Genomic DNA, 27,218 nt, shown 5'->3' with positions numbered 1-27,218 from the left:
GTCTGTGGAAATGGGGGGTAGGGTTGACAATTTCAAGCTTTTAATCATGCCTTGGTCTTTCTGGTGACCAGCCCATCCAGGTGCCCGCCAAGAGTCACCTCAGAACAAAAGACACTCCTATCACCCAGGAAATTCCAATGGATTCTGGAGCTGTGTCAGGACCCAGGATCGGAGACCTAATATTAAAACAAAAGATGCCCCTTAGTGCTCTTATCACCTAGGAAACAAGAAGAATTTTAGGAGGTCTGTGCCAGGAACTAAGGGTAGAGACCACTATGCTACATGAGTATATTTTCTGTTCTTTCACAGTGACTTTTTTTTCTGATGGGCTTTTAAAAATAATTATGTAAGCAGCCCTGGCTGGTGCGGCTTAGTGGATTGAGCGCCAGCCTGTGAATGAAAAAGTCACTGGTTCAATTCCCAATCAGGGCACATTCCTGGGTTGTGGCCCAAGCCCCCAGTTGGGGGTGCACAAGAAGCAACTGCTTCTCACACAGTGATGTTTCTCTCCCTCTTTTTGTCCATCCCTTCCCCTCTGCCTAAAAATAAATAAAATATTTTTAAAAATGCCAATCCTTTAAAAAGGAATAGAGTTTTGCCTTTATTTGGCATATAGAATATTTTATTTCCAGGTTCTGGAAGATTGTGTTCTTAAACACTCTTTTTTCACATTTTTATTTAAAACCTAGTTTTCATGCGGTTCTTACCGAAAAGGTATGGCCATCCCTTCCTTTCTGCTGTATATTTCAAAGTTTATTCCTAACCAGGCAGGTTCACTAGCAGCTGCCCCCTTTATTGAGCAGTGGTCATGCCATCAGTTTGCATTGAAGAACTTTAAAGAAACAGGCGCCTGTCAGAAATAGCATCGTGCTGAGTGCGGAGGCAGCGGTTAAAGGCATAGGCTGTGGAGGCACTTGGGCTGGATTCCAGTCCTGTCTCTGCTGCCCCCCAGCTGTGTGAGTAAACCTCAGTAACCTTTTCTGCAAAATGGGCACGAGCCTTGCTCAGAGGATCATTTTGAATACAGCATGAGATAACCTGTGTAGACGTCTTGGTAAAATGCCCTGCATATCGCAGATTCTCGGTCTGGGTTGATTTCCGTGGTAGGGCACTGCTTGCGGTATCACAGATGACTCCTTTACCAAGACCCTGAGTCACTCTCTCAGCTCTCAGGACCAGGAGAGGTGTACCTTCTGAAGAATTGCTCTCTCTACGTAGGCTATGCAAATCTCAGAATTGTGTTTTCCTCTTTGCTTTAGGCACTAGGACACTCAAAGCCCAAATTTGCTTGAGAAAAGCAAATAAAAACAGTGTGGGATTCATGTCCATTCAATAATAAACATATTGTCTAGTACTTCTTGGATGCTTGCCCAATTAAATAGACCAAACACTGGTCTAAGTGCTTTCAATTCTTTTTCTTTAATCATCCCAACAGCAGAATGAAATAGACAGTGTTCTTCATTTAGAAGATGAGAACACTGAAGCACCTCATTTCTGACTTTAGTCTATTCCTATACTCCTCTTCCCCCTTTCTTGGTTTCTCAGTCTCTTTATAGTATTCCTTTCAGAGTAGATATTTTGATAAGCTATCTCAAATTTCCTCCAGAACTAGGTGAAGTATCAGAAAAGAATCAAAATGTGTATTTATAATCAGATTAAATTCTGTGGCTGCTATGAAGTTCTGATCAAATTTATGTATTGGCACCAGTTTTGGTTATTGCCTGTTTAAATAAAGTCATTATGAAAAGTGAGATATTTTGAATAAAGTTAATTTAGTAAGTAAATTTATTCAGTATTCATTGAACGATGGTAAATGTGTCATTTGTTTCCCAGAAAACTCAAGACTGAAGGTGAAAAACAGATTATTTCCAAAGTCTGTGACATCCGATAGTTTGGATGGTATAGATGAATCTTTTTTCACCCTCATTCACAGAAATCCCATTGCCATCTGGGTGTCTTGTGGCGAACCATTTTTATCTCCAAATGGTAAGTTTTTTGTTCTTGCTTTCGTTCAAACGAGTATATGAAGGGAGAGAGAAGTGAATATAAGAAAATGAATTAAGTGGGTAATGTCAACATGACACCACAGTCATGCAAGTAACAGGCAGTCCATCAGTTAACATGTGCACAAGGACAACTATACTCCTATATTTGCAGAACTGCCCATTTTTTTCTTCCTGAAATAGAGTAAGAATGTGGAAAAGTGTCTAATTTAGTTGATAAAGAGATCCTTGGTCTATAAAGACTGAGAATAATGGTGTAGATTAGAAAATAACAAATGAGTTTAATTCACACTGAAGACGACCTGTCTGCACATTTTCATTTTTAAGAATTGCACCCTCTAGGCAGTAGGTGGATGTTTAAAAAATGAGTGGTTCCAAGCTAGGATTTCATCACCTCCAAATTGTTTGTGGAAGTGGAAAATGAAATATGGCCGTTGCATATGGTAAATCTATATAATGAAACAGCCCTGTTCTTTCCCTCCTCCTGCATCCCATAAAAAAGTGCCTTAAGCCCTGTCATCTTTCAAATGAGGTTTCTTTTAATGACCCCTACCTTTTAATTACTTGTTTCTAATTGAATCTATTTCTTGGAGCAGAAAGTTCTTTATACATTATTGGCTAGCATGATAAATTACTGTTGATAAAAGAATGCAAGATAAAATATCACATATTTCTACCACTCTAGCTCTGCAGAAAGCAGAAAAAGTAGAAAAACAGAACTGGCTGGAAAAGGACAAAATTTTGGCTGATTTAGATACCATGAAACACAAAATGAGACAGTTAAAAGGTCAGTATGAATTAAATCAAGTCTCATCACGTTTAATTCTAACTAGTTTTTTTGGTTTTTTTACCGTCGGAAACCAGATGTTTAACTGAGTTACATATTCAATACATACACATGTCGTGTTACAAAAGTCACTTGGGCAAGTCTAAAACCTAATAATATATCTTCTCAGCACTGATTTTATATTTGTGTGAATATCACATTTAAAATTAGGAAGTTGTCTGGATTATAGAAACACCCTATTTGTTTGAAACAATCCCTGAGCCAACATTGTATGGGCTTTGAAATTAATCCTGAAACCAAACTTGCGGGCATTCCTCTGGTGTTGCTATGGAAGAAGTTTTAAAAATGATCTGAGGGAGGAAGCGCTAAATTCTTCAAAGACCATTATCAGCTTCTCCGAAGAGCTCCCTCTTGTCATGCAGCATTAAGATATACTCTTTGTAAAGTGATCGATTGGCAATTGATTTTCCATATTTTTCTTTTGTCACAGAATCTTAAGTTCCTGACCCAGCACTTCAGATACCAAATGGCTCTTTGGGGAGAGACAGTGTGTTATGGGCATTAGTCTGGGAAGAAATACACCTCAGGCTATTTAATTTCTGTAGCAGGATTGCAGCTCCCAAGTATGTGAATCTTGCCTCAATAAACAGCACTCCCAGTCCTACCTGCACTAAATGGAGCTCTGAGTCAAATGACTATCACACAGTTCTTACTTAAAGAATTGTTGGGTCCACTCCTACAGCCAGAAAATTGTATTTGGGTGTCCCACTGGGCACGTCCAGCGCTAGAGTCATCATACCACCCCCACGCCAGTGCCCCCGTCATTTCTCCTCAGAGTGGACACACCCCCGTCCACCCAGGAGTTCCACCTCAGAAACCTGGGACCCGTCCGAGGCACCTCTCTCTCACTTTCTCCTGAGGTCTCATTGCTCTGGAGCTATTGAGTTCATCTCAAATGGATTCTTGCAGTCATAATTCCCACAATCATCACCCAAGTTACAGCTGTTATGGCCTACTCTGGAGAACCAGACAAGCTTTCTAACTGGTTTCCACAGCAGTGTCTGTTCCAGGCATAATGGTGACCTCCTGGAGCTGGGCTGATCACGCAAAAATGCGAAGGTGTCATGGTACTCCTCATTCCACAGCTCGCCATTGCCTTTAGGACAAAGTTGAAGTCCTTACTGGGGCCCTTCATGGTCTGGTTCTCTGTAAGCTTCTGTCTTTCCTTACCAGCTCCACCAACTCCGCCCCTCCCACTGGGCTTTTGGTTTGTTTTAACTCATAGCTTTTTGCACCATTGGGCTTTTGGTTTGTTTTAACTCATAGCTTTTTGCACCATTCTGCCTCAAACTTTTCTCTCTCCTGTCCTCTTCTATTGCTCCTACTCATTTTATACCTTTTGCTTATTTCTTTCTAAACGCTTTCCCTAACATTGCCGGTCAGGGACACTGTGGTTTCTCGCACTCTGAGCTCCTCCCCTGGCAGTCCTCCTCATGTTGGTATGATTCCCTGATCACGTAACCCATGATTGTCTCTCCTGCATTATGTTATAAATTATATGCCTTTCTCATTTGTTCTCCGAGTAGTTTTAGAAAGACTGAATTAAAGAACGGATGGAATGTCAGCCATTCCCTCCAGTGATTTTCTCCTCTACTCCTGTATCAAGTTAAATCAATACAAAGTAACACACCGCAAAGAGCACCTGGCAGAGCTGCCTTGACTGAGTTCTGACTTGATGTCAAGTCTCCAGCTTTTACTCTAATGAACTATTAAAAAGGCATTTAAAGTTCAGGCGACATCATCTATAATATTGTTTTTGAAGAGTCTGTTTGGTCAGATGATGTCCATTATGGAGAAATCCACTGATGTAGTTTCTGTAGAATTCAGTGCTAAGATAAATCTTGCCTCTACTGACACACTTATATTTTCTGCTATTAAGTGTAAATTCAATACATGCTTATAAAATACCCGCTCTGAGGAAGGCCCTTTCTCGTTTGGGGGATTATGAGGATAAGAATCAGTCTAAGTCCAGTTAACCACAGTCCCTGCTGGACTGTGAGCTTCCTGAGGATGGACGAGAGGAGGTACAGAAGGCGTGAACCGTGGCTGAGTGGATTCTTTCCTGTTGTTACAGCCCTTGGTGAATGCAACAGATGTTTTTTGTGTATACACTGTGTACAAAATACTGTGCTGAACTGATTTTACATTTCATTTGTAAGCGTGCCCATTGTTAATATTAATCATAATGCTAATAATAACTTTTTAGGGCTTTTATGATTAAGTAACAAATGTCAGATATTTACAACGTGCTTAGCACATAATAGATACTCGGTATCTATTAGAGTAGGGGCTCCTGAGAAGGCAGCCCACATTCCCATTTGGGGTCTTAAACACAGATAAATAAAGGTAAAGAATGGCACATCAGGCCAAAGTATCACCTTTGTCGTGAATAAAGACAATGCTAGAGCCTTTCATTTGGTGTGATAACCAAGGGAGCTGCTAAATGCAACCCCAAGTAAGGTGGACACACCCTCCCAGGCACCGATGACGCTGGACCAAGGAGGGCTTCCCAGTAGGAGGTGGGTATGAGGACAGCCACCCAGGTGTTGTCGTCTGAGGTGCAGAGCCTCAGAGAACAGCAAAGCACTCACGTTCTCCAGCTTTCCCCGTTAATAGTTGGCTGCTATCATTACTTTCCCCTGATCTCATGTGAAATAAAATAGGATATGTAGAAAATGCAGTAAGAAAATCAAAAGAACTTAGTCAATACATTTTTGCTCGCTTTCAGTTTGCTATGAAAACCATTCCCCAAACCAAAACTGTTTGTGGCGACATTGTGTCTCTTTATGAAATTAATGGTTGAAGTGTATTCATATTCTTAACACCATTAGAAGCAAGTTGACAAAAAACAAATTAATGCATAATGAGCTTTGCTCTTTCCTGTGTTCAAATCCTGGCTCTCCACAGTGCAAGTGATAAACTGCTGTTGAACTCTCACTAATTGAACATAATTTTAGTGTTCAAAGTCCATGATAAACCAAACATTTATTGAAATATTATACAATAAGAATGTACATCATAAATTAACATTGTCTGCACCTTATGAAGAGAGTTGTCTGAAAACCACTTTGAAAGCGTGCATGTCTGTTTTACGTTTTTCTGGCACCTCTGTGTCTTCCCCAGAGCACGTTGTGTAATGGCATTGCCACTGTCACTCTTCCGCTGACGGACTCAGTTACGTTTCCCTACACCCACACGTGTCAGGTGAACACTTATTCCGTACGTAGAGATTCGGTTTCTGTGAAGAGTCATCGCTGCCACTTATTTTCATTACCGGGTCAGTTTCCACACGCGGAAGCTTCAAAGAGTGCAAATGCTTTATCCTCCGCAAGTACTGAATTATCTTCAGAGAGTGTTTTCATCATCCTGTTCTGAAATTCTACCCATGAAGGGTCCCTGGGCAACACAATTAGGACTCAACTTCATTCTCGTAATGTTATTACCACATCCACCTAAGTGTAACTGTTTCGGGGAAGCCCTCTCGGAGACCTCGGACTGGGTCGGCAACTCCTGTTTCCGACCTTCTGCTCCCACAGACCTTCTGTCCTTCCCTGGTGCCGCACCGCTGCATCGATCACTAATGTAATCATTTCCTTGACACCTGCCTTTCCCACCGAAGCGTCCGCCTTTGCAGCAAAGGACCTGGTCTCGAACAGTTCTGTATTTGCATCCTCCGGCGCAATGCCTGACCCATGGCTGGTCTTTTACATAGGTTTCTGGGAGGAATGTACAAGAAGAAGTATTATTTTTACTCAAGAAATTTAGAGATCAGTGTGAGACGCAGTGCTGAGTGTCTCTTCAGTGCACAAAAAAAATCTCAAGTATGATTTTTAAGCCTCTTTAACGATTGTAAGTTGCCTAGTTGAAAGAGTGCGTCAATTCAAATCACCAAACTTATTAAATCATGCCTGTGATTCTTTGGAATACAGTGTTCCAATAAATATTTTTTCTTACCACAGCTTTTTAACAAGCCTAAAGGGCACAGCAGAGGTGTCGGAAACTAATCGTGCTCACGGGGTGTTATTAGATAGAAAAAAAAGGCCTCCAGTCTCTTGGGTTAATATTATTTCAGAAATACTTACTCCCCAGGCTGCTAAGCTAATTGTGGGGGAAAGGCTTATTATTAGTGCAGAGAACAAAACATATGTTCCATGACTGGAGGAGAGGATGGGCTATATAGGTCATGGATTCTATTTGACTAAATTACCACTGAACCATATCATGGACGAGAGGCCGGGGCCAGCATGGAGGTCAGCACGTTATCTTTCTTTCCCATCTGTGCAGTGAGCGTGCGTATCCTGGCCGTGTGAAACCGCAAGCTCCCAATGAAGAGGCATTGTTAGATATTATTACCTTAGGCATTTTAACTTTTATGATATATTTAGTATTTTAGCCTATGTTCCCAAGTAGAATGATTTATGCATAGAAAGCCAAACCAGTTTATTTGGAATCTGAAAGCTCATCATCAGAAACAACATTTCCAGAGACTTCTTTCCCCAGGGCGGCGAGTAGCAGCCCGTCAGCCAGCCACCATGGTTCCCAGCAAAAGCCCTGTGCGGCCGGTGGTGGTGGAGGGAGGCTGGACTGAGCAGACTCAAGAGGAAATTAAACTCATGGAACTTATTAGACATACAGAGGTATGTTCTTTAGGACTCATGACATTAAAGACTCTGCCTCTCTTATAAGCTTTCAAAACTGCAGTGTTGAGTTTCAAAATTATGCTATTAATATGTTCTCTGCATCGAGTCAGTTATGACCACAAAGGTATATGCCAAGCCTTGAGTTGGCATTTGGAGAGTAGCTATGTAAAAGACATCCAGCTCATGTAGAATTCTGTTTTGTTTGAATGGAGACCAGAAATTATGACCTTAACCAAGAAGAAAAAAGGCCCAGTGGATATGTACAAAGGTGATTATAATAAGTGTAGTCAAGTTGAGCCTTATGGCTTCATTGCTCATCACTCCTAAGGGTATGTCTCAATATGTAAGAAGAGCAAGGAGCAAAATACTAATTGCAATGGAGACATTCACAAGTGAGGACTTCAAAATGCTCTTTCCATCCAATCGCTTAATCTGTCAGGATTTCCAGGCATAAAAAAGGCGAGAAGAGAAAGGTCAGCTGCTGAGAGAGGATTGGGGATAGAGACCTGGGAAAAGTTTTTGCTTTGTGACGTTATCATTAAAATGATATGTTCTTATTTAATAGAGTTTTTCAAATCGTGAAAATCAAATCAATCTAAATCTTAGGTGTGTGCCCAAGTCAGGGTTGCTAGAAAAAAGAAATTGACATTGCTAGAAATACGACTTCTTGCCAAGTTAAGAAGGATAAATCACTGACCAGGGAATGCATGCGAAGCACTGAACTTGGACATGCCTGAAGTAGGATGAAAAGCTGCCTGGCAGGTGTCTGGCAAAGGGGAAGGGTGGCTGCTCTGCTGTAAAAGACAGAGAGTGGGGACTTCAACAACCATCCTGCACACCCCCTTAAGCATTTCTTGGTTAAAGGAAATGATGTTGTAATGCTAATCAAAAACTCATTTGTTAGATGCAGACAAATTTCTCAGTAGGAGAAACACCATGCGGAAGTCCAAAAACACATCTCTCTCCATTACTTCAAATTCTAAGTGAAAGCTAATCACTTTGCCAAAATAAGTGCCTTGTAATTATCACTGCAATGATTATCATTGCCTTCAGTGATCCACTGAAGCAAGGGAAATTTACAGGAGAGTCAGTGACAGGAGACGGTAAGACACATCCTAAAATTTTTTTTTCAGTGTAATTTACAATTCTAAGATCTCTGTCTTTCATTACATTCTTCACACACACACTAGACAGAGCATTCTCTAAACATGGCATTCTCTGGGCTTTTCTTGACAGGCACACCTTTCAGAAGTCCAAGAACAGCAATCCAAGAGAAATTCTCCAATCGCAACTAAATGGACAGCATTGAAGCAGAGCGGCCTGTACAAGCAACCCAATGCAAAACGAGTCTGGATTTATCTAAATGGCTGCAGACCCGAGGAAGGCACTTACGCCTGGGGCAGAAGTATTTCAGAGGTAAACCCAGTGTAGAGGGCCTGGGTTCAAATCTCAGTTCTGGTACTTCAGGATGATTAGGTCAGACAAATTACTTTACCGGTCTAACCTCATTTTCTCCACTGTGAAATGGGAATAAAACTTTCTTCCCAGGATTGGTATGATGGTTGAACGAGTGCAGATGAGTGAAATGTGGAGTCCAGTGTATATGGGTGTGAATCAGAATATGACACTTGGCCGACACAGAATAATGACAATTAAACCCACTGCAGCCAAAGAGTAAAATCTAAACTTTGGAAGGATTTAAAACAATTTTCCTGTTCTCTTTTAAAACCAGTTTATAGAAGAATGATTTTTTTCATGGGGTGAAAATGCAGACAACTATAATTGAACAACAGTAAGATAATTTAAAAAAAAAAAGAATGATTTTTCTCCCATTAGGTATTATTCACTAGCTATGTTCTCTGTAGAAAAAAACAATCATATTCATTAGAGAAAAATCCATTTTAGTCTTATTTCCAGGGTCCCGGTACTGTAGCAAACTTTTCACTTTCCAAAGTTAAAGTATCAGCCAAGGAAAAGATGAGTAGCAGTTCATTTATTGCAATACCAAGGACATAATTCTAGCATTTGACATTTTGGTCCTGGTCTTTAAAAACTTTAGGCACCTAATAAATGGCTTTTGGTAGACCTTTAAAAAGTCCCGCCTGTTTCAGTGATACCTTACAGAGTCGTCTGGCTTTTTTATTTTGTGGAATGGTTTTTATAAGCTGATGCACAGACAAGAGGGAGTCACAGAAAGGTGAGATGCCGGTGCCGGTGGAGGGAAAACAAGACTGTGCAAGAGACTGGCCGGTGCACACAGGCTGACGGGGGCACCTGGGGCATGAGGGGCACCTCTTAGGGATTCTGCCTGAACACTGGTCTAGTTTCACAGTGTGACAGAGACCGCCCCTCTTTGATAGGGACTTTGAATAAGAACTGGGGGAAAGCCATCACGTCTCAGAAGTTGACGACCAATTTGCTAAACCTGAGAAAGGAGAAACAAATGTGGGAAATGTGCTCAAAACTAGGACTACAAGTAAAGACATGTGATATACGTAGAAAAAAATAAAATGGTGTGTTTCTTTCTTGTTGGCTTCATTGAAAATCTGTATTGTATGGTAGACGCTAAGTCTTAAAATGCATTGCAACTAGAACTGATAGATTAGTGGGCAAATGTAACATGACCAATAAGTAGATAAAAGGCAGAAAAGGGACTGTAGGACTAGGAGCTTATCGGACTCAATGTAGTCTGTCTGATAACAACTTACGCTAACTCTTACCAAAATTCCATATGTGGTGGAGGGACGACGTTTGGACCTATGTGACTCTTATGTGGCATTTAAAAGTCACTGCATGAATATTATTCCATGATCATGCAACTTTTTAATGAACTTTGTCCATGCAGGGCATTGCGCTAGATGCTGTAAGGTATTATTCTAGTTTATGTGTGTGAAAAGATTTTGAAAACTTTATAGTACAGTATAATTCACAGGTTAGTATCACTAGTAGTGGTAACAGGAAGAGGGATAAAATAATACGTGGTCTATACTCTCATTAAATTAATATTTCCAACTGGCAAAGCACTGAAAACCTACCAGGGTTTACTTGGGAGGGGAGAAGCAGGCGCTGTCATGCTGACCGAGGTACAACATTTTGTAGGACAATGTGGCTATTCATACTATAAGAAAATGAGCTTCTGAACTTTTCCCCAAGGATATTTTCATGAATTTATGCAAGGATTGTCTACTAAGAATATTTATCACAGTGCTATTTATAATATAGATAGATTAGAAATAAACACTCATAAATAGAGAGTTGGTTAAGTGAATTACAGTACAGAGGATGGCATATTATAACTCAACACCAGCTTTAGAAAGAATGATGGCAATAAAACTGCTTGATATACTAAGTGAAAAAAAGCAAAATATCAAGCATATAGAGTTGAATTCTATATACATACATGCACACACCTAGAAAGAAAGACTGGAAAGATTTTATTTTGAGAAGTGTTTCCTGGATGGTCTTATTATTGGTGACCTCATAAAGGTGGTATTTCCTTCTTCTGTGCTTTTCTGTGTGTGCCATATTTTGTTGTGATGAACACAGATGGTCTTTGTTAAGAAAAATGTATTTGCTAAGGGCACAAACGTCCTTCTTGGAGAAGTACTAACAGCATGTGATGTGGTCCAATTAGTAGTGCAGGCAGGAAGCCAGCAGTTCAGACGAGGGGATCACTGCCTACCCGGGGTGAAGGAGGAGGGCTCCACAGAGGAACCCATCCGATGGCTGATGGAACTTGAGAAATGGGTAGGATTCAACACCTTAGGCAGAAAAAGCCTTAGCAAGGATGAGGGATACCACACCCCAAAATATGGGTGTTGGAGTTCATAAATCGTATTAGGAGGATGGTCTCGAACGGACAAGTAGAGAGAGATCCATACAACTGGAGACACTGTTTGAAAGCACATGGTGAGCCACACTCTTGCCGGTAGTAGTCTACTCCGGCTGCCGTGACAAGACACCACAGACTGGGCGGCTCACACAGAAATGTATTACTCATGGTTCTCGAGGCTGAGAAGTCTTAAGAGAAGGTGCCAGCGGGGTTGGATTCTGATGAGGCCTGGTTTTCTGGTTTGCAGACAGCTGCCTTCTCCCTGCTATGGGAAAGGCCTCACATGGCCTTTCCTCCATGCACACATGGGGGGGGGGAGGAGCAAAGGCTGTAGTCTCTTCCTCCTCCTCTAAGACCACAGTCCTATTGGATGAGCACCCTACACTAATGATCTCATGTAATCATAATTACCTCTTTCAAGGCCCTTTCTCCAAATAGAGTCACATTGAATGTTAGGGCTTGAACTTACCAGTTTGGGGGAGGACACAGTCAGTCCCTGACACCATCCCAGACTAACACGCTTGTGCCACTGGTCCTCCCTGAATAAGGCAGTGGCACTGTGAAAGCAATGTTTTGGGCAGATTACTGTGGCTCGGTGTGTAGAAAGATACTTAGGAAATGCTTACAAAGTTTTCTGCCTGTCATTTCTTCCTTTGCTTTATTTTTTTTTTTTAAGTTCTTGCTTATCTCTTTCCTTTTCTTTCCCATGCCTTTTATTTTTGTTTTTAGGGACTGCGTCAGGTTCTTTATGATCGGTTACGAATGTGCCATTTCAGCCTTTCAGGATGTAAAGAATACTTCTGGAGAGTGGACTTGTGTGGCAAACAGACAGGCAACAGGAAGAGAAGGTTCAGATTTCTCTGGGGGAATCAATCGGACTGTTGTCACCAATTCCAAAGAAGTGGAAAGTTTCAGTGGTTGGCACTTTCAGCAGAAGGAGGAGGAACAGGACACATATCACAGGGTTCCCCTCTCCTGTCTATAATGAAACCCCCAGACAGTATTTGAATCCCTCTAATGCAGACTTCCCCTCAACTCCTTTCACCGCCACGGCCATTCTGGATGATTTAACCACATCCTTCCTACCCACTCTCCGGACATTGCTGGACCAACTCTCATCTGCAGCTGCTGTGGGCTCATCTGTCATCAGCGCACCAAGGTGGCTTCCTCACCAGATTAGTGTGGCTCTTTCCTCAGGGCCGACATCTTCCTCTGATTTATGATGGCCCAGGCCCCTCCCTCTAGTGACCAGAAGCATTTGTCTTTGCCCATTCCTGTAACATCTCTTATCCTACAGAATTTCAAAATGAGTGTGTTCTCTCTCAGCCAGGAACAGTTCTGAATGTGTGAGCGGAAGGCGAAAAAATGAGAAATGGCCCCCTTTGGTTTGTAGACACAAGTACCTCATGCCCACAGGGAATATGCAGTAGTTCTGTGGTGGCCATGTGCCCCGCCCTGAGAAGCCCTGGTCTGGGAAAATTAAACTCACCAGATAGACTGTGGCAGAAAAATAATGCACAGACAGACCATTGTTTCTTTATTATGAACTTTGGTCATTGCAATAATTACTAACATTGAATTTATATTATCCACTTTAAAAATGAAACGAGTAAATTTAGATTCATTTGAAAAACTGAGAATTAAGGATGTCATTAGAGGTCATAAGCAGGCTGGATATTTTAGTCTAATTATACTAAAAATGCCTTATTTTCAAATTAAATTTAAAAGAGTGTTGTAAACTCACTGAGTTTGTCTCATGTAAATAGATCTTTGTAAAAACCAAGTGAAATAGTGATATATTTAACTCATATTTTACATTTAGTCTGCTTTTATTAATAAAAGAGATCGTGGAGACACGATCTCTATAGAATAGTGACATTTTGGTGGGAAAATATGTCAGAATTACCTATACGTGGGATCTTTTTAAGCTACACAAGGTCCTTCCAGAGACAGATCTGTATGTATTTCTAGGAGAGCTCCCAGCCCAGATGGAAACAGTCGTTCCACTTCCCCCCGTTATTCCCCTCTGCCCTGCATAACCCCTCCCTGCACCTGCAGTCCCCTCTTCAGTTCATGTCCGTGGGTCATACATGTAAGTTCTTTGGCTTCTACATTTTTTATACTGTCCTTAACCTCCTCCTGTCTATTTTCTACCTACCATTTGTGCTACTTATTCTCTGTATATTTACTGCCTGTCTCCTCCACCCACTCCCCCACTGATAACCCTCCACGTGATTTCCATTTCTGTGATTCTCTTCTTGTTCTAGTTGTTTGCTTAATTTGTTTTTAGGTTTAGTTGTTAGTAGCTGTGAGTTTGTTGTCATTTTACTGTTCATATTTTTTATTTTCCTTTTCTTAGATAAGTCCCTTTAACATTTCATATAATAAGGGCTGGGTGATGATGAACTCCTTTAACTTGACCTTATCTGAGAAGCATTTTATCTGCCCTTCCATTCTAAATGAAGCTCTGCTGGATAGAATAATCTTGGATGTAGGTTCTTGCTTTTCATGACTTTAAATACTTCTTTCCAGCCCTTTCTTGCTTGCAAGGTTTCTTTTAAGATATCAGCTGATAATCTAATGGGAACTCTTTTGTAGGTAACTGTCTCCTTTTCTCTTGCTGCTTTTAAGATTCTCTCCTTATCTTTAATCTTGGGTAATGTAATTATGATGTGCCTTGATGTGTGCTTCCTTGGGTCTAACTTCTTTGGGACTCTCTGAGCTTCCTGGACTTACCGAAAGTCAATTTCCTTTGCCAGGTTGGGGAAGTTTTCCTTCATTATTTGTTCAAATAAGCTTTCAATTTCTTGGTCTTCCTCTTCTCCTTCTGAATCCTATGATTTGGATTTTGGAACTTTTAAAGATGTCCTGGAGTTTCCTAAGACTCTCTTCAATTTTTTTTAATTCTTGTTTCTTAATTCTGTTCTGGTTGAATGTTTCTTTCTTCCTTCTGTTCCAAACTGTTTATCTGAGTCCCAGTTTCCTTCCTGTCACTATTGGTTCTCTGTATATTTTCCTTTATTTCACTTAACATAGCCTTCATTTTTTCCTCTAATTTGTGACCATATTCAACCAATTCTGTGAGCATCCTGATTACCAGTGTTTTGAACTGTGCATCTGGTAGGTTGGCTATATCTTTATTACTTAGTTGTATTTTTTCTGGAGCTTTGATCTGTTCTTTAATTTGGGCCTTTTTTTTTCTGGCCTGGGCACACCTGTTTTGTAGTAAGGGGCAGAGCCTTAGGTGTTCAGCAGGATCGGGCAACCCACATAACTGTGTTGTTGTACTGTATGTGGGGAAGGGGTCTGAGAGGGAACATTCACACTTGCTCTGCTCTCTGACAGTTTTCAGTCACTTCCCCCACTACCCACAATCAAATTGGGTACCTTCTGGTACTGATTCCAGGCTTGTGTACATACTAGGACCCTTTGGATCTCTCCAACAGACTCTCCTGTGAGGCTGGGAGTTTCTCCTCCTGCCTCAGTCCCCACAGCTGTTTTCAGTCAGAGGCTTTGAAGCTTTATTTCCCCTGCTGGAACTCTGGGTTGCAAGGTCTGCCTTGCTCCCCAGTTGCTCCTCCCAGTTTATCTGCACGTGAGTGTGGAATCGCCCACTCCGCCAGCCTCGGTCTCACCTTGTTCTCCAGCTCCCACCTTGCTGGGAGTCCTCTTCGTTCCACTGCTTGTCTCCGCCCCTCCTACAGGTCTGGGTGAGTGTTTCTTCTTTAACTCCTTGGTTGTCAGACTTCCATACAGTTTGATTTTCTGTCAGTTCTGGTTGTTTTTTGTTTTTAAATTTTTTGTTGTCCTTCTTTTGGTTGTGAGAGGAGGCACAGTGTGTCTACCTATGCCTCTGTCTTGGCCAGAAGTCTTATTTCTCTGACTTGACCCTTCCCCTTCTAGCTTTAATGGGATCATTACCTTCTGTCGAATAGGTGTAGTTATTTATTTACCCTGTTTTCTGTTACTTTCCATTTAGGTTGTGTTTAAATTTTTGCTATTATACAGCTTGCTCCAATTAACACATTTATATACAGATCTTTACTTAATTTTCTGATTATTTCTTCCAAATAAATTCTTAGAAGGGTTGCTAAGTCGAATTATGTAAACGTGCTTAAGAATTTTAATAGCTAGTGCCACATTGTTTTCTAGAATATTTCAGGAGTTTTTGCTCCCATAAGTAGTGAATGAGAGTTACCACCTGCCTGTGGTATGCATGAGATATCAACAGTGCTGAGCAGTTATTGAGAAACTAGTATTTTCAGCTTTGACGAGAGAAAATGTGATACCCATGGGCTAATTTATATGACTTTAATAATTTATAAAGTGATTTTGCTTTGCTTTGTTTTGTTGCTGTACTGTTTATTAGTCACCTGTGATTCCCAGTTCAATCTTTTGCTGTTTTTCCATTAGAGTTATTTATCATACTGATACAAGGTGTTTTTTCTAATCAGGTAAAGCTATTATATACAGCTTCATCAGGTTTACTGTATGAAAATTGGTACAATGTATCAAACCCATTGTACATATGGGTTTTTTAATGAACAGAAATTGATACATTTTATGCTTGTTCATTGCTTTTAATGTTCAAATACAGCTTTAGTATCCTGAGGTCATTTAAAGACTCATCTAATTCTTCTTAAAATTTTTATAGTTATGCTTTTTCTAGTGTAATATTTGAGTGAAGCTATTTTTTTTTTTTTGCTTTATGTAGTTGAATTAAAATGATCAGTTAAGCTTTATTTGCTGACTAAACTGTTTTTGTTTTCCCCATTGGTTGGGACACAAATTTTGTAAAATACTAAATTATTATATATACTAATTTCTGTTTTTTAAGCTACTTAATGTACCTAATACTTTTAGAGTTATTATAGCTTTATGAAATATTTTGATATCTGGTAAAAGTTTCCTATTGCTGCACCTTGTTTTCAGATTTTACTTGAATGCTCTTGACTATTTATTCTTATGAATAAATTTTGGAATTATATTTCAACACCCTAAAATTATCCTGTAGGGATTTGACTGTAATGGGCTATTCATTAATTTCATGAGCATTAACACCTTTTACAATATTCAGTCTTTGCATTTAGATTGAATTCGTTTCTATATATATATGCCTATTCTTGAATCTCAAATTTTAAAATTGTATAAGGGTTTTGCATTTAAAAATAATTTTTATTCTACCCTGGCTGGTGTGGCTCCGTGGATTGAGATTCAATCCACTGCTTCACACCAGACTGTAAAGCAGAGGGTCGTCAGTTCGATTCCCAGTCAGGGCACTGGCCTGAGTTGCAGGCCAGGTCCCCAGAAGGGGGTGCTCGAGAGACAACCACACATTGATGTTTCTCTCTCTTTCTCCCTCCCTGCCCCTCTCTAAAAATAAATAAATAAAATATTTAAAAAGAATAATAATAGTAATTTTTATTCCTAGTTGGTTTGGCTGCTGGGATGGATTTCTCCCCGATATATTTTCTAAATGTCTATTTGGTGAACAAAAAAGCAAAAACTGTCGATGTTTTATAATTTATTTTATGCTTGATCACTTTATTAAACATTCTTCTTCTTGTTATTTCTCATTTGATTCACAAAAATTGTCTTAAGAATGAAATCATATTAAATTTATTTATCATGACGATTTTGCTTATTCTTTAGAAGAACTAGTTCTCATTTTCTGATTTTATGTTTTATTACATTGGTTATACTCATAAAAATAAATGTAACACAGGGGGAAAAAAGAAACAGCATATTTTTGCCCACACGAATACCTGGAAAGCTAGAGTTATGTATTTTATTTATTCCTTGCCCACATCCCTTTTGGTGATATTTTACAGTTTTACTTTATCCTTTGCTCTATGAAGGCATATTTTAAATTTTATGTTTTTATTTTTTCTGATCATTTTTGTAGCAGTTGAACCATGTTTTAGTAGCCTTTCCTGCTTAGTATTAGACCTAATATGTTATGATTTTCCCATAGTGAAGGAATTTCATTCAATTCATAATAATCAGAAATGTATGAGAGTTATATATTTCTGACTTTTTGTATTCATGACATATCTTTTGTTTTCCATAACCAAAAGTAACAATTTAGCTAGATACTGAATTCTTATATTAAAAACCCTTTTCCCCTAAAAGTTTCATAGATTCTGCTTCATTTTCTTAGGTATTCATTGTTGCATAAAACTGGTCTAAACATAACTGAATTTTCCCCTATGACTGAAATTCATACTTTTCACCCAGTTATATCTAAATGTTAGTCTTTTTTTTTTTTTTTTTCATTAAAATGGACTTATCCTGCATTAACCTGTCTGACCTGAAGTCATGGGCCTATTTGGAACAGGAAAGTTTTCTTCTATTTTTTGATCATTGGCTAAGTTTAATTTATTCTGGATTCTTCTGCAGTAACACCAAATTGTATAGGTTTAATTTGGATGTCTTGACATTCCAGATGTTTAACTTTCTGTCATAAATTTTATATCTTATCCTTTCTCTATATCCTATGAGATTTTCTCAACCTAGCCAGTTAGTCCTCCTTAATACTGATTTTTATTTCTGCCATTTTGAGTCTGCCTTTTTTCTGCTTCTAAGACAGATTTTAACTCTACTACTGAGCCTTTCATTTCCTTGCCTTTGCTCCTCATTTGGCTTTCTCTTCATCCCAGTTTGAAACCCGATTCCTTTTTTCTAGCTATGTGGCCTTGGTTAGGATATTTAACCTCTCTAGTCTCCATTTTCCTCATCAACAAAAAGAGGAACCAATTATTTCCAAAAAATGAAATTAACTTGTCCTTGAAAACTTTTAGAAAAGTTTCTAGCTCATAGGAGTGTGCCAATAAATTTTGCCGTCATCATCATCATCATTCTCTCTGCTTGCCATATCAGCAATGCTCCTGGTCTGTTGTCCAAGTCTCTGTGTGTGTGTGCTTACGGAAGTCACATTTTATTGAAGTTGGGGGGAACAAAGTACAGATACTCTGAAATGTACTCCTGCTTTAAATCTTCCTCTAAATCTTCACCTTTTAAGTTGTAGAATATTTTCATAAGCCTCATATTGTTGCTGTTAATTTTTTTATTTATACTTCTTTGTACAGGGAAAGGTCTCTTGACAGTAGACAGGATAGATCGGTTCTCTTTAGCTCCCCTAAATTTTACCTTGGGCATCCTCAGGGTTCTCCCCGCCAACCTTAAGTGGGAGGGCTGGTCCATATGCACAGTATTTAGTCAAATTGCTGCGGACTGGCTGCTATGTAGCAGGAGGGGTAGGGCTGCATTTAGCACCATTCTCCTGCTCTCGTCTGTGACTGTCCCACTCTACAGGGGGGGAATGGATTCCTAGATAATTTCAGTTATCATTCAGTCTGCTCACCTTGCTCAAAGTAGCAGGTGAAAACTGCACTCTGTGAATTGCATTTTCACATCACTCTCTTGTCTTGCTTCGTATTATCAATCCATGTTCCAGATGTGAGATGTCACCGTGTGCCTAGTTCTGCCCCCTGCCAGGCCGCCTTGTTGTGAACTGTAGTCCCTGAATAGATCTAAGAAAGAAGTATTGGTGGCAGTTTAAGGCCGATGCTGACCTGGCTCCTGCATTGTAGGGCAACAGGTGTTTGGTCTTTATAATAAGTGGAAGTCATGTAGGCAGGTGTGTAAAACCCTCTTGCTTTCTACATGCTCGCTTTCATTATTTTGTCTTAACATCTTACGCAGGCTTGAATGGAACTTCTCTCTGGGGTCTGGAAGCACGTAGACTAGTCTATATAGCGCCTTCGACATTTGCATCTGTACCTGTGTTTTTATAACTATTTCAAGAAACTTGAGAGGAGTCGAATAAGGCCCCTTCAGATAGTTTTTAAATTTACCAAGTTAAAGAACACTCTCTAATTATAGGATATAGAGTGAGAGGCATCCTTTAGACCAAAACTTTGGGTTTGTAGTTGAAAGGACTCTTTTGTAGGGAAGTTGCCCCAGTTGTCGGAGGTCAGACAGAGGCCAGAGCCCAGGTCAGTGTTTTGTCCTCTAGTTCCTTCCTTGTTGGGAAAAACAAACAGACTTTAAAGCTGTTCTGTTTAGTCTAGATTCTCAAATCAGAGTTTTTCCTATTTATGCCTTTCTTAAACAGCAAGAGGTCTTTTTTCACGTGGAAAAATACAGAGAACTGAAAGTCACAATCCACTGAACAGCATCAGTGTTCCCCATTGTTCAAGGACTTGAGGGAACTCTTCATGTCTTGCTTCCCAGCTCTTCTCTGTACCTCTTTCTACAATAAGTTAGAAGTACAGCGAAGGCTGGGATTGGAATACTGGTTCTCTTAAAAGAGTTCATTCTTTAACACTTAATTCTGTTGTGACACTCCACCCTCCAACGCCTGTCCCCTGCTGTTGCAGCTGCTGGATGCCTCCTCCTCTCGTCTGAAAATGGCCTGCCCCGCCAGAACCCTGTACACCCCAGAGGGAGAGCCGATTCACTCGTGGGATGACATAGAGCGAGACATGGTCATTTGTGTGTCCCCAGGACGTGGCTTCATAACCCAAAAAGGTATGGTGACAGTTTCTTGTGCATCAAATTTCTGAAGAATGAAGGCATTCAGTCTTTTCTTCAAAGAACTTACCCTCATCTACACTGTTGTGTTCCATGTTACTTTAGTGTCATTTGTGTCTCTCTCTGCCGGAACCTCACAGAGGACACTGCTGCTTTGTAGGCTGCAGAGTTCCATCAGTCTTTCACCTTCTCCAAGGCCCTTATTTGCAGAAATTCTGAAGGGCCTGACCCAAAGGTATTTCCTTAGCATGGACCCTGAAGCAAGTGAGGCTCCACTGACTTCCTACTTTCAAATTATTAAAACAGTGTGTTATTAATAGCAACTACTCAGTTTGCAGATTTCCTTTCTTTGGTAATAAATATATGCTCGTTTTATCATCTTGTCTGCTCTTTGATATTTTTCTTTGATAAGTGACAGCAATGGAAAAGAACATGTGTTAGTTTTTAAACCAACTATTGTCTTTTATCCTATTTATCCTGAGGAATTTAAAGCCCTTTGGCAGGTAGGCATATACCAGCAAAGACATAATTTTTAGGAAACTTTGAAGAACATTGGTATTACTTTAGAGGAAATTAAAAGATTAAGAATTGAATTACCTGGGATATCTAAAATAATAGGACTAAGTTATTTCTTGTGCAAAAGTCACCATAAATTATTATTGCTATGTTATATATAAGGTACATAAACCAAAAACTTTTCAGACTGTTGCCATCATATTTTTTACATTTAGTCCAGAAGAGACAAGAGCATAGGAATGAAGACTAAAAAGTAGGAAAAGAGGAGTTTGTTGGGCAGCCTAGCACTATTTTGAGGGATGCTACAACTGTTCCTCCAGCACCCTCCTGTGTGTTGGGGAAGAGGCTGCAATCCTGTATTCTTGTGTTCTCTTGTGCCCATCACTCACTGTCACCTAGCACCCCAGCGCCTGGTGATGCTCACTATGTGGTTCCTTAGAAGAACAAACCAATGGTGGGGTTCTTAGCATCAGTGAGGGTTCATTGACAGCTTCCTGGGTTTCCCAAGTACACAGCCTATGAAAGAAATCGTGCAAGCTTCCTTCCCTGAAAGAATTTTTGATCAATTTATTTAAGTCAATGAACACACTTGAAATACTACAGCACAAATGAATAGTAAGTAGGAGGCACTTTCGCAGCCCCTTCGTTATTTGCGCTTCCTCTTTCATACCCTTGGATTGGCCTCTGTTGCCTGGTCCCCTCCCCCCTGGCCTCACTGTGTTTATTGGGCCTTTCTGATAAATAAAGCTGACCATGCTTCAGTCCACCTAGCCAAAAAGGCATCCAAAATACAGTGAGAAATGGAGGCTGCTTTCCCAGAGGCAGGCTCGTTACCAGTAAAAACCGTGAAGGGAAGAGAAAAAATTGGAAATGCAAATATTACTCTGCCTACCATTTTCTTCCACATCAACCCTGTGAACCCGTGACAGGGCATGTGCACAAATGCACATTCTTCAGTTTTGTAACCACATGGATCACTAGGATGTGAGAGTCAATTCTTTTTTAATGAAAGTCGATCCCCATTTTTCCTTTGTACAGTGAAAGTGTTAGTGGTTTTCTGCAGTTGTCTGAATTCTTTCCAGTAAGTGATATATGTTTAAAAAATCTGATTAATAGCAGACTTCTAATTTAGTTGTTCTTTAGAAATTTATTTTCCTATAAGAATGCCACCTCATTGTTTTTCCTGAAATAATTAAATTAGAAATGTAAATATTTAGAATATTTAAAAAGAGAAATGTTACTAGTATGTACATACTTATTAATTTTTCTGTGACTTCCTGGCTTATATGAGGTAGAAAATAAGACAACCTGGAAGTTTCAAAACCAAACACTTTTAATAACTTATTTCATATACTATAATGTAAAAACATTTAGCATGTGGAGGTTAGGCATCAAAAAATCAAATTTGGTTTTTGGAAAAAAATGTATTTTGGCAAAACAAACCCGATAGTTAGAATGGTCTCCTTCACACTGCACTTTTTTAAAAGAGCGCTTTAACCCATTTTCCCGGAGACCTGAACACTATTCCCACTGCTGTACTTACCGTCTTTTCTGTGGGCTCAATTTTTAGACCACTCCTTCAGCAGCTTTCAGTTCAGGCTCTATCACGCACTGGGAGGAAGGGGGCCCCCTCGTGCAACTGCCATCCCGTAGAACTCCAAAGAACGTTGACACATACGTGATGTGATAAGCAAGTCACGTGTGCAACGAGAGGGCCCAGTGTGGGGGCTGAGGATTTCTGAGGGAACTTCCAGTGCTTCGCTACCCTGGACTTTTCATTATTTTCCATAAAGACATTGACTCGTCTCTCAAAATATTTTTTAACAGAGTTAAAACAACTGATGGAGATCAGAGCAAATTATGCCAGAATCCGAAGGCAGCAGGGCCCCGAAGCCACAGACATTGTGGCGTCTCCATCCATGAAGCTGCAGAAGCTGTTGCCTCAACACCAGGTCTAGCAGAGCCACCGTGTTTTGTGCTGCATTTAGTTAGTACAGCCTGTATATATATATGGATAGATATGTACTATGATGTGATTATCATTCCCGCTTTTAAATTTTGTGCTCTCTTTAAGAAGTCATTACCCTTCACAGTTCATGTGGAATAGTATTTGATGCCTCAAATCTATTCTTGGAAAGGCAACAAAACTAGACAAAGAGATGCGAGGAAAATAACTATATTAAGTATATTTTCTTCTAGAAAAAAAAAGGGAAGCTACTAGTTACTACTGAAAAATAATTTAGTGTTGTCACATGATATATATACTCGAATGATGAAATAGACTCTTTGATCACGGAACATTAAATTTGACCCAGACCGACATTTTTCTGGCTCAGCCACCGTATTTTCCAAACCTCCATGTTAGAATCCTCCATTTACTGAATGAAAATGAAATGGCCGGTGGCCACTGAATGCCACTTGAGTTGATCTTTCCTTTTGAAGTTTCCCCGCAGTTGGGCCTGTAGTAACAGTGCTGGACTGTATGGGGCCCTACATGTGCTCACAAGCGTGAAGCTGGAACTCCCCAGACATAAGCTCAGCAACAAAAGTCTAGACTGTGTCCTCAGTACACAAACCGTCAGAGAGGATATATGCACTATTTGAAGAAAAAGTCATGTAATGATTTCATATATATATATGAATCAAGGGAGATGCTTAGCAATCTTAGGTGTCAATTTCTTCCTGCGTTGGAGAAAGAATCATTAAAAAACTATTGCAGTGACAAATCAGAGTTTGGTTTCTGGTCCTTGTGGAAAATTTCCAGAGAAATGCCTTTTTTCCTCCCTCTTGCTCTGAAAGCCACTCACAGCTCTGCCTGAATATAAATTGCAGACTGGCTAGGTGTGTGCAGAAAGGTCCAGCTGGGCTCCCTCCTCCACCCGCCACTGTAATGGGATGCAGGGAAGCAGTAGATCATTTCAACTGAAGGGGGCTCTCCGTAATCACCGCAACAGGCCCAGTATTGACTCCCAGCCTTCAGATGGCAGGGCTACAGGAATAAATCCCCGCCTCTTCCAACACTGCTGGAAGCAGAGCACGTTGAGATGAAATTTCACATGTTGCCCCCACCGCAGTTTGCCCTTTTGCAGGCATTTTCCCTACATATTGTGCAATCCCCGTGATGGGAAGGCATTCCAGAACACCTCCGTGGTGCACAGAAGAAAAAGATTGCATTTCTTTTTTTAACAAGCAAGTCCAAGCACAAAGGGTTAAGGAACATGCTCCCAGCTATGAAGTGAACCAACAGGATTTTTTTTTAATTTAAAGTTTTTTCAATTATAGTTTACATTCAGTATTGTTTTATATTAGCTTCAGGTGTACACCGTAAGGCCGACAGGATTCTTAACTTGCTGGGCCTCTCCTTACAATGACTGGATGGCGGTCCCCATGGACACAGAGCATTTTGTGTTTTTTTCAAAATATCTTGGAAACAAAGGCATTTCTCAAGGTGCAAAACTACCTATCATATTGTTGCCAAGGATAAGTTGATTTGCTATGAAAATGGCGTAATTTCACCCTGGATCAAATGTGCAAATTCCTGCGACGTCCTTCACTGTTGCACGTGAATGCGCCTGAAGCGAAAATTGGTAATATCACACAACACTGTACCAAGCACCAGGAGACATAAGGCAAAACTCTTAACAGAACTTTTCTATTACTAGTAAATGGGATTTTAGATGTAATATAACAGTCATCAACACATCACATTTTACCAGCAAGGCAGCAACACTTGCGTTGTTGACGACGGCTTGCCCAGGGTATGTTGGCCGTTCATAGCCACTTTTACTTGGACAGGAACAGCCCTGCTCCTTCCTTATTATTGACCTTCCTCTTTGGTTGGCTGGCAGGTGGACTGGGGAGCAGTTACTCCACCATCAGCACGGGCTACAGGATAAGACTATTGCAATTCTCTTCAGCCCTCCAAGGCTTTTAATAAACCTAGTAATTTCCTTTGGGGACCTGTTTATCAAATTTGAATCAGCCTCATATGTATTAAGTCACATTTCAATATTTTCTATCAACTGGAAACCATTTATTATTAAATACTATAGCAGCCATCCTCAAGCCCACGGCTTTCTCCAGAAATATATTTCCTGCTGGTTCACAAAAAACCTTAAGGTAATCCAGATGTTAATGAACAGCATACCAGCATTTGCAGTTATTCTTGGGTGAAGGACTTTTCTGGAACTTTCTGCCACACCTCTAGCTTTGGTTGCCTGATTAAGTGTCAGAGAATGAAGCTGTATGTTTCTAAGCAAGTTAACTGAAGCCAGTATGCCTGAAAGTTTGGCAGACATTTTTCAGATGAACTGACAGTGTTTATAAATAAGGATCATTTTTATCAGGATGTTTATGTCAGCTTTATAAACACAATAGTAATGATTCCAGATAAGTAGTTCCTGAGAGCAATAACCCTGAATTTCCATTTTTTTCTTGATTGTTCATAAAACCTAAATATTTTTTGTGGGTCAAGAAAACAAAGCAACAAACAAACAAACCAACAACAACAAAAGGTAAAGATAAATCTGCTCTCTTTTCGAGAATCACTTAGAAATTGTGGCCCATCGCTGTTGTAGCATTTGTGAGGAAACCTTTAATAATAGCCCAGGTATGATGAGTGTCATTGAGATTTGTGATTTGCCCAGGCAGCAGTTTTTTGTTTTTTTTTCTGGCCTCATTTGGAACAGAGCAATCAAAACCCACAGCTCTGCGTTATTCTCGGGCATTACAAAATCAGACACAAGTGTCCTCAGCTAAGTGGAATGGTAGACCCAGTGGTACTTTTCGGGGTTTTTATTACACCAGTGTCTCCAGTTCCCTCCCACCTCTGAACATATCTCAATCTCTCCTGAGGCTTGGTAAACAGAAAGAAAGAGCAGCAGTTTCGTTCTCCACACAATAAACTAGAATTCGGCATCAATGTCATGATTTGGGGCTGCTCCGCCAGAAGCAGCTGCAAAGCAAGATCAGCAAAGACCACTCAGGAAAGGGCTGATGAACGTAAATGGACCGACTGTGAACAGTGCATGTGCAGTGGGTACCTGCTGCCAGCCGTAGCATTTTCTCATTCTTCCAGTCTGCAACGTGAAGCTGCTATCAGTAAGCTGTCATCTGGTACCATATGTGCAAATAGAAATATATGAGGAGAGAGGAAGTGCTTACATCCACGGCGCAACTGGGCTGGGGGAGGGAGGAAGAAAGGAGATGGGAAATCATATTTATACGGCAAGTAAAGTGGGGTTTCTGGAGGTTCAGCAACTGCTGAGTCCATTAGGTCTTGGCTTATCAGTCCCAGAAGTGTCCGACTTAGGAATTAATACTGGAGTTTCAGTGTGGGTGAGGGTGGGCAACAACGGCAGCTCTGTCAGACCAGCTGAGGCAGCCGGACAGTCGGCCTCTAGGTGCCACCGCAGCGGCTGTGTGACAGGAAATCCCCCAAAGGCACACTCTCTTAAACAAGCCTGCAGACTGCGCTGGAGAGGAAGAGAGGAGAGGAGGGACCCCAGGAATTGCTAGGGTTAGCGCCCCACCAAGTATAAGATCCGATGATACTCATAACACTGTTAAAGTTTCTACTGTTCTTTCTCCTCTCCCTTCCCTTCCTTCCTTTCTTTGCCTTTTGACCTTCTCTTCTCAGGCTTCTTTGCTTTTTTCTTCTAAGGGCCTGCAAGTCCCATCTTTGATCTTAAAAACAGTCCTTCCTGGAGCTGTTTGTAGATCAGCAAGAATGCTTCCCTAACATGCTCCTAGAGTTTAATGTGTGCCCAGTGGTGATAAAACACAGAGTCCCAGGCTGGGTAGCGGAGAGTCTTACTGAGGTGGGGCGGGGAGTCTGCATTCACAAGCCTCTGGGGCCGAGTGGCCGCTGACCACACTTCAGGAAACTGGCCCAGGAGTTCTCTGCCCGTCAGCTGGGTGGGGCCCAAGCGCTAAGTACAGTTTCAAGATCACCACGGATGCTTTTATTCTCACGTTCAGGGTTTGTGAAGGCAAAGAAGCACTTGTTGTGTGCATAAGGCTTTGAGTCTGAATGTCCTCACATTTACTCTTCACTGTTTCCTTGAGAAATAATGGAAATGTTCTTGTGTCTGGACCACCCACCCCAATGGTGGAGGCAAAACAAGTGAGTCTGAGGTGCTGAAGCATCCCGTGTTAACTAAGGTGCCTTCAGTGCTGACAAAATTGTGCTCTTATAAAGGTCACAAGAATAATGTCAGGGTTAGGAACAGAGTAATTCTGAGGGTGAGGGAAATAGCCAGCTCCCTGGACTTTTCTTATGCATTGTTATATGGACAAAGAGAACCAGCTTTGAAACCAGGAGAGGGAGGGGTCCTGTTTGCCAAAGGGACCCTTTTCCCCTGAAGGGACTCCTTGCTAAGCCTGCCATTTCAGTGTTTTCTCAGTCCTGGCAGGTTCACTTCAGTAACAAGTGCTCTTATACAAATTAATTTCCAAGATAGTTTTCTTGCTCCACAAATTGAATCCATACGGATTAGGAGACAGATACTTTCCTTGGAAGAAGGAAAATACAAAGAAAATTAGTTTTTTGAGGAACTGATTCATATATAAATAAAACCAGGCACTTTCTCTTCTGAGAGCCAGGCACACAGAGGTGCATGGAATGGGGTACGGCTGCGTGATCGTGCCGAGGCCTCGGATGCGGGAATGATGAGCGTGCAGTGAGGCGGGAGAGGTGGGCATGAGCCGGGTGCTGGAGGGCTTTGTAGCTCATGCCCAGGAGTTGGAATTTTTCTTCCTTTTTTTTTATGTGCATTTGGAAGCCATTAAAGGGAACTAGATCTTTTATATTAAATTAAGCTCACTCAGGTTGGCAAGTTATGAAG

The 27,218-nt window shown here is 40.7% G+C and overlaps 1 protein-coding gene across 1 annotated transcript in view; it reads left to right on the top strand.

Annotated features, from left to right (window-relative positions):
* The window catches only part of DCDC1 (doublecortin domain containing 1), a 383,276-nt gene extending 360,191 nt beyond the window's left edge, over positions 1-23,085 (top strand). Inside the window, exons 32-37 of the mRNA XM_053673152.1 lie at positions 1,834-1,986; positions 2,689-2,790; positions 7,351-7,487; positions 8,727-8,906; positions 19,704-19,854; positions 22,201-23,085. Of these exons, the coding sequence (XP_053529127.1) occupies positions 1,834-1,986; positions 2,689-2,790; positions 7,351-7,487; positions 8,727-8,906; positions 19,704-19,854; positions 22,201-22,331 (854 nt within the window). The 3' untranslated portion in view covers positions 22,332-23,085. The remainder of the gene's footprint in view (positions 1-1,833; positions 1,987-2,688; positions 2,791-7,350; positions 7,488-8,726; positions 8,907-19,703; positions 19,855-22,200) is intronic.
* Positions 23,086-27,218: the final 4,133 nt, after the last annotated feature.

This window comes from Artibeus jamaicensis, unplaced genomic scaffold (genome assembly GCF_021234435.1).
Source record: "Artibeus jamaicensis isolate MK-2021 breed Jamaican fruit bat unplaced genomic scaffold, CSHL_Jam_final contig_797, whole genome shotgun sequence".
Classification (NCBI taxonomy): Eukaryota; Metazoa; Chordata; class Mammalia; order Chiroptera; family Phyllostomidae; genus Artibeus; species Artibeus jamaicensis.
This window is presented reverse-complemented; position numbering and strand designations above follow the sequence as displayed.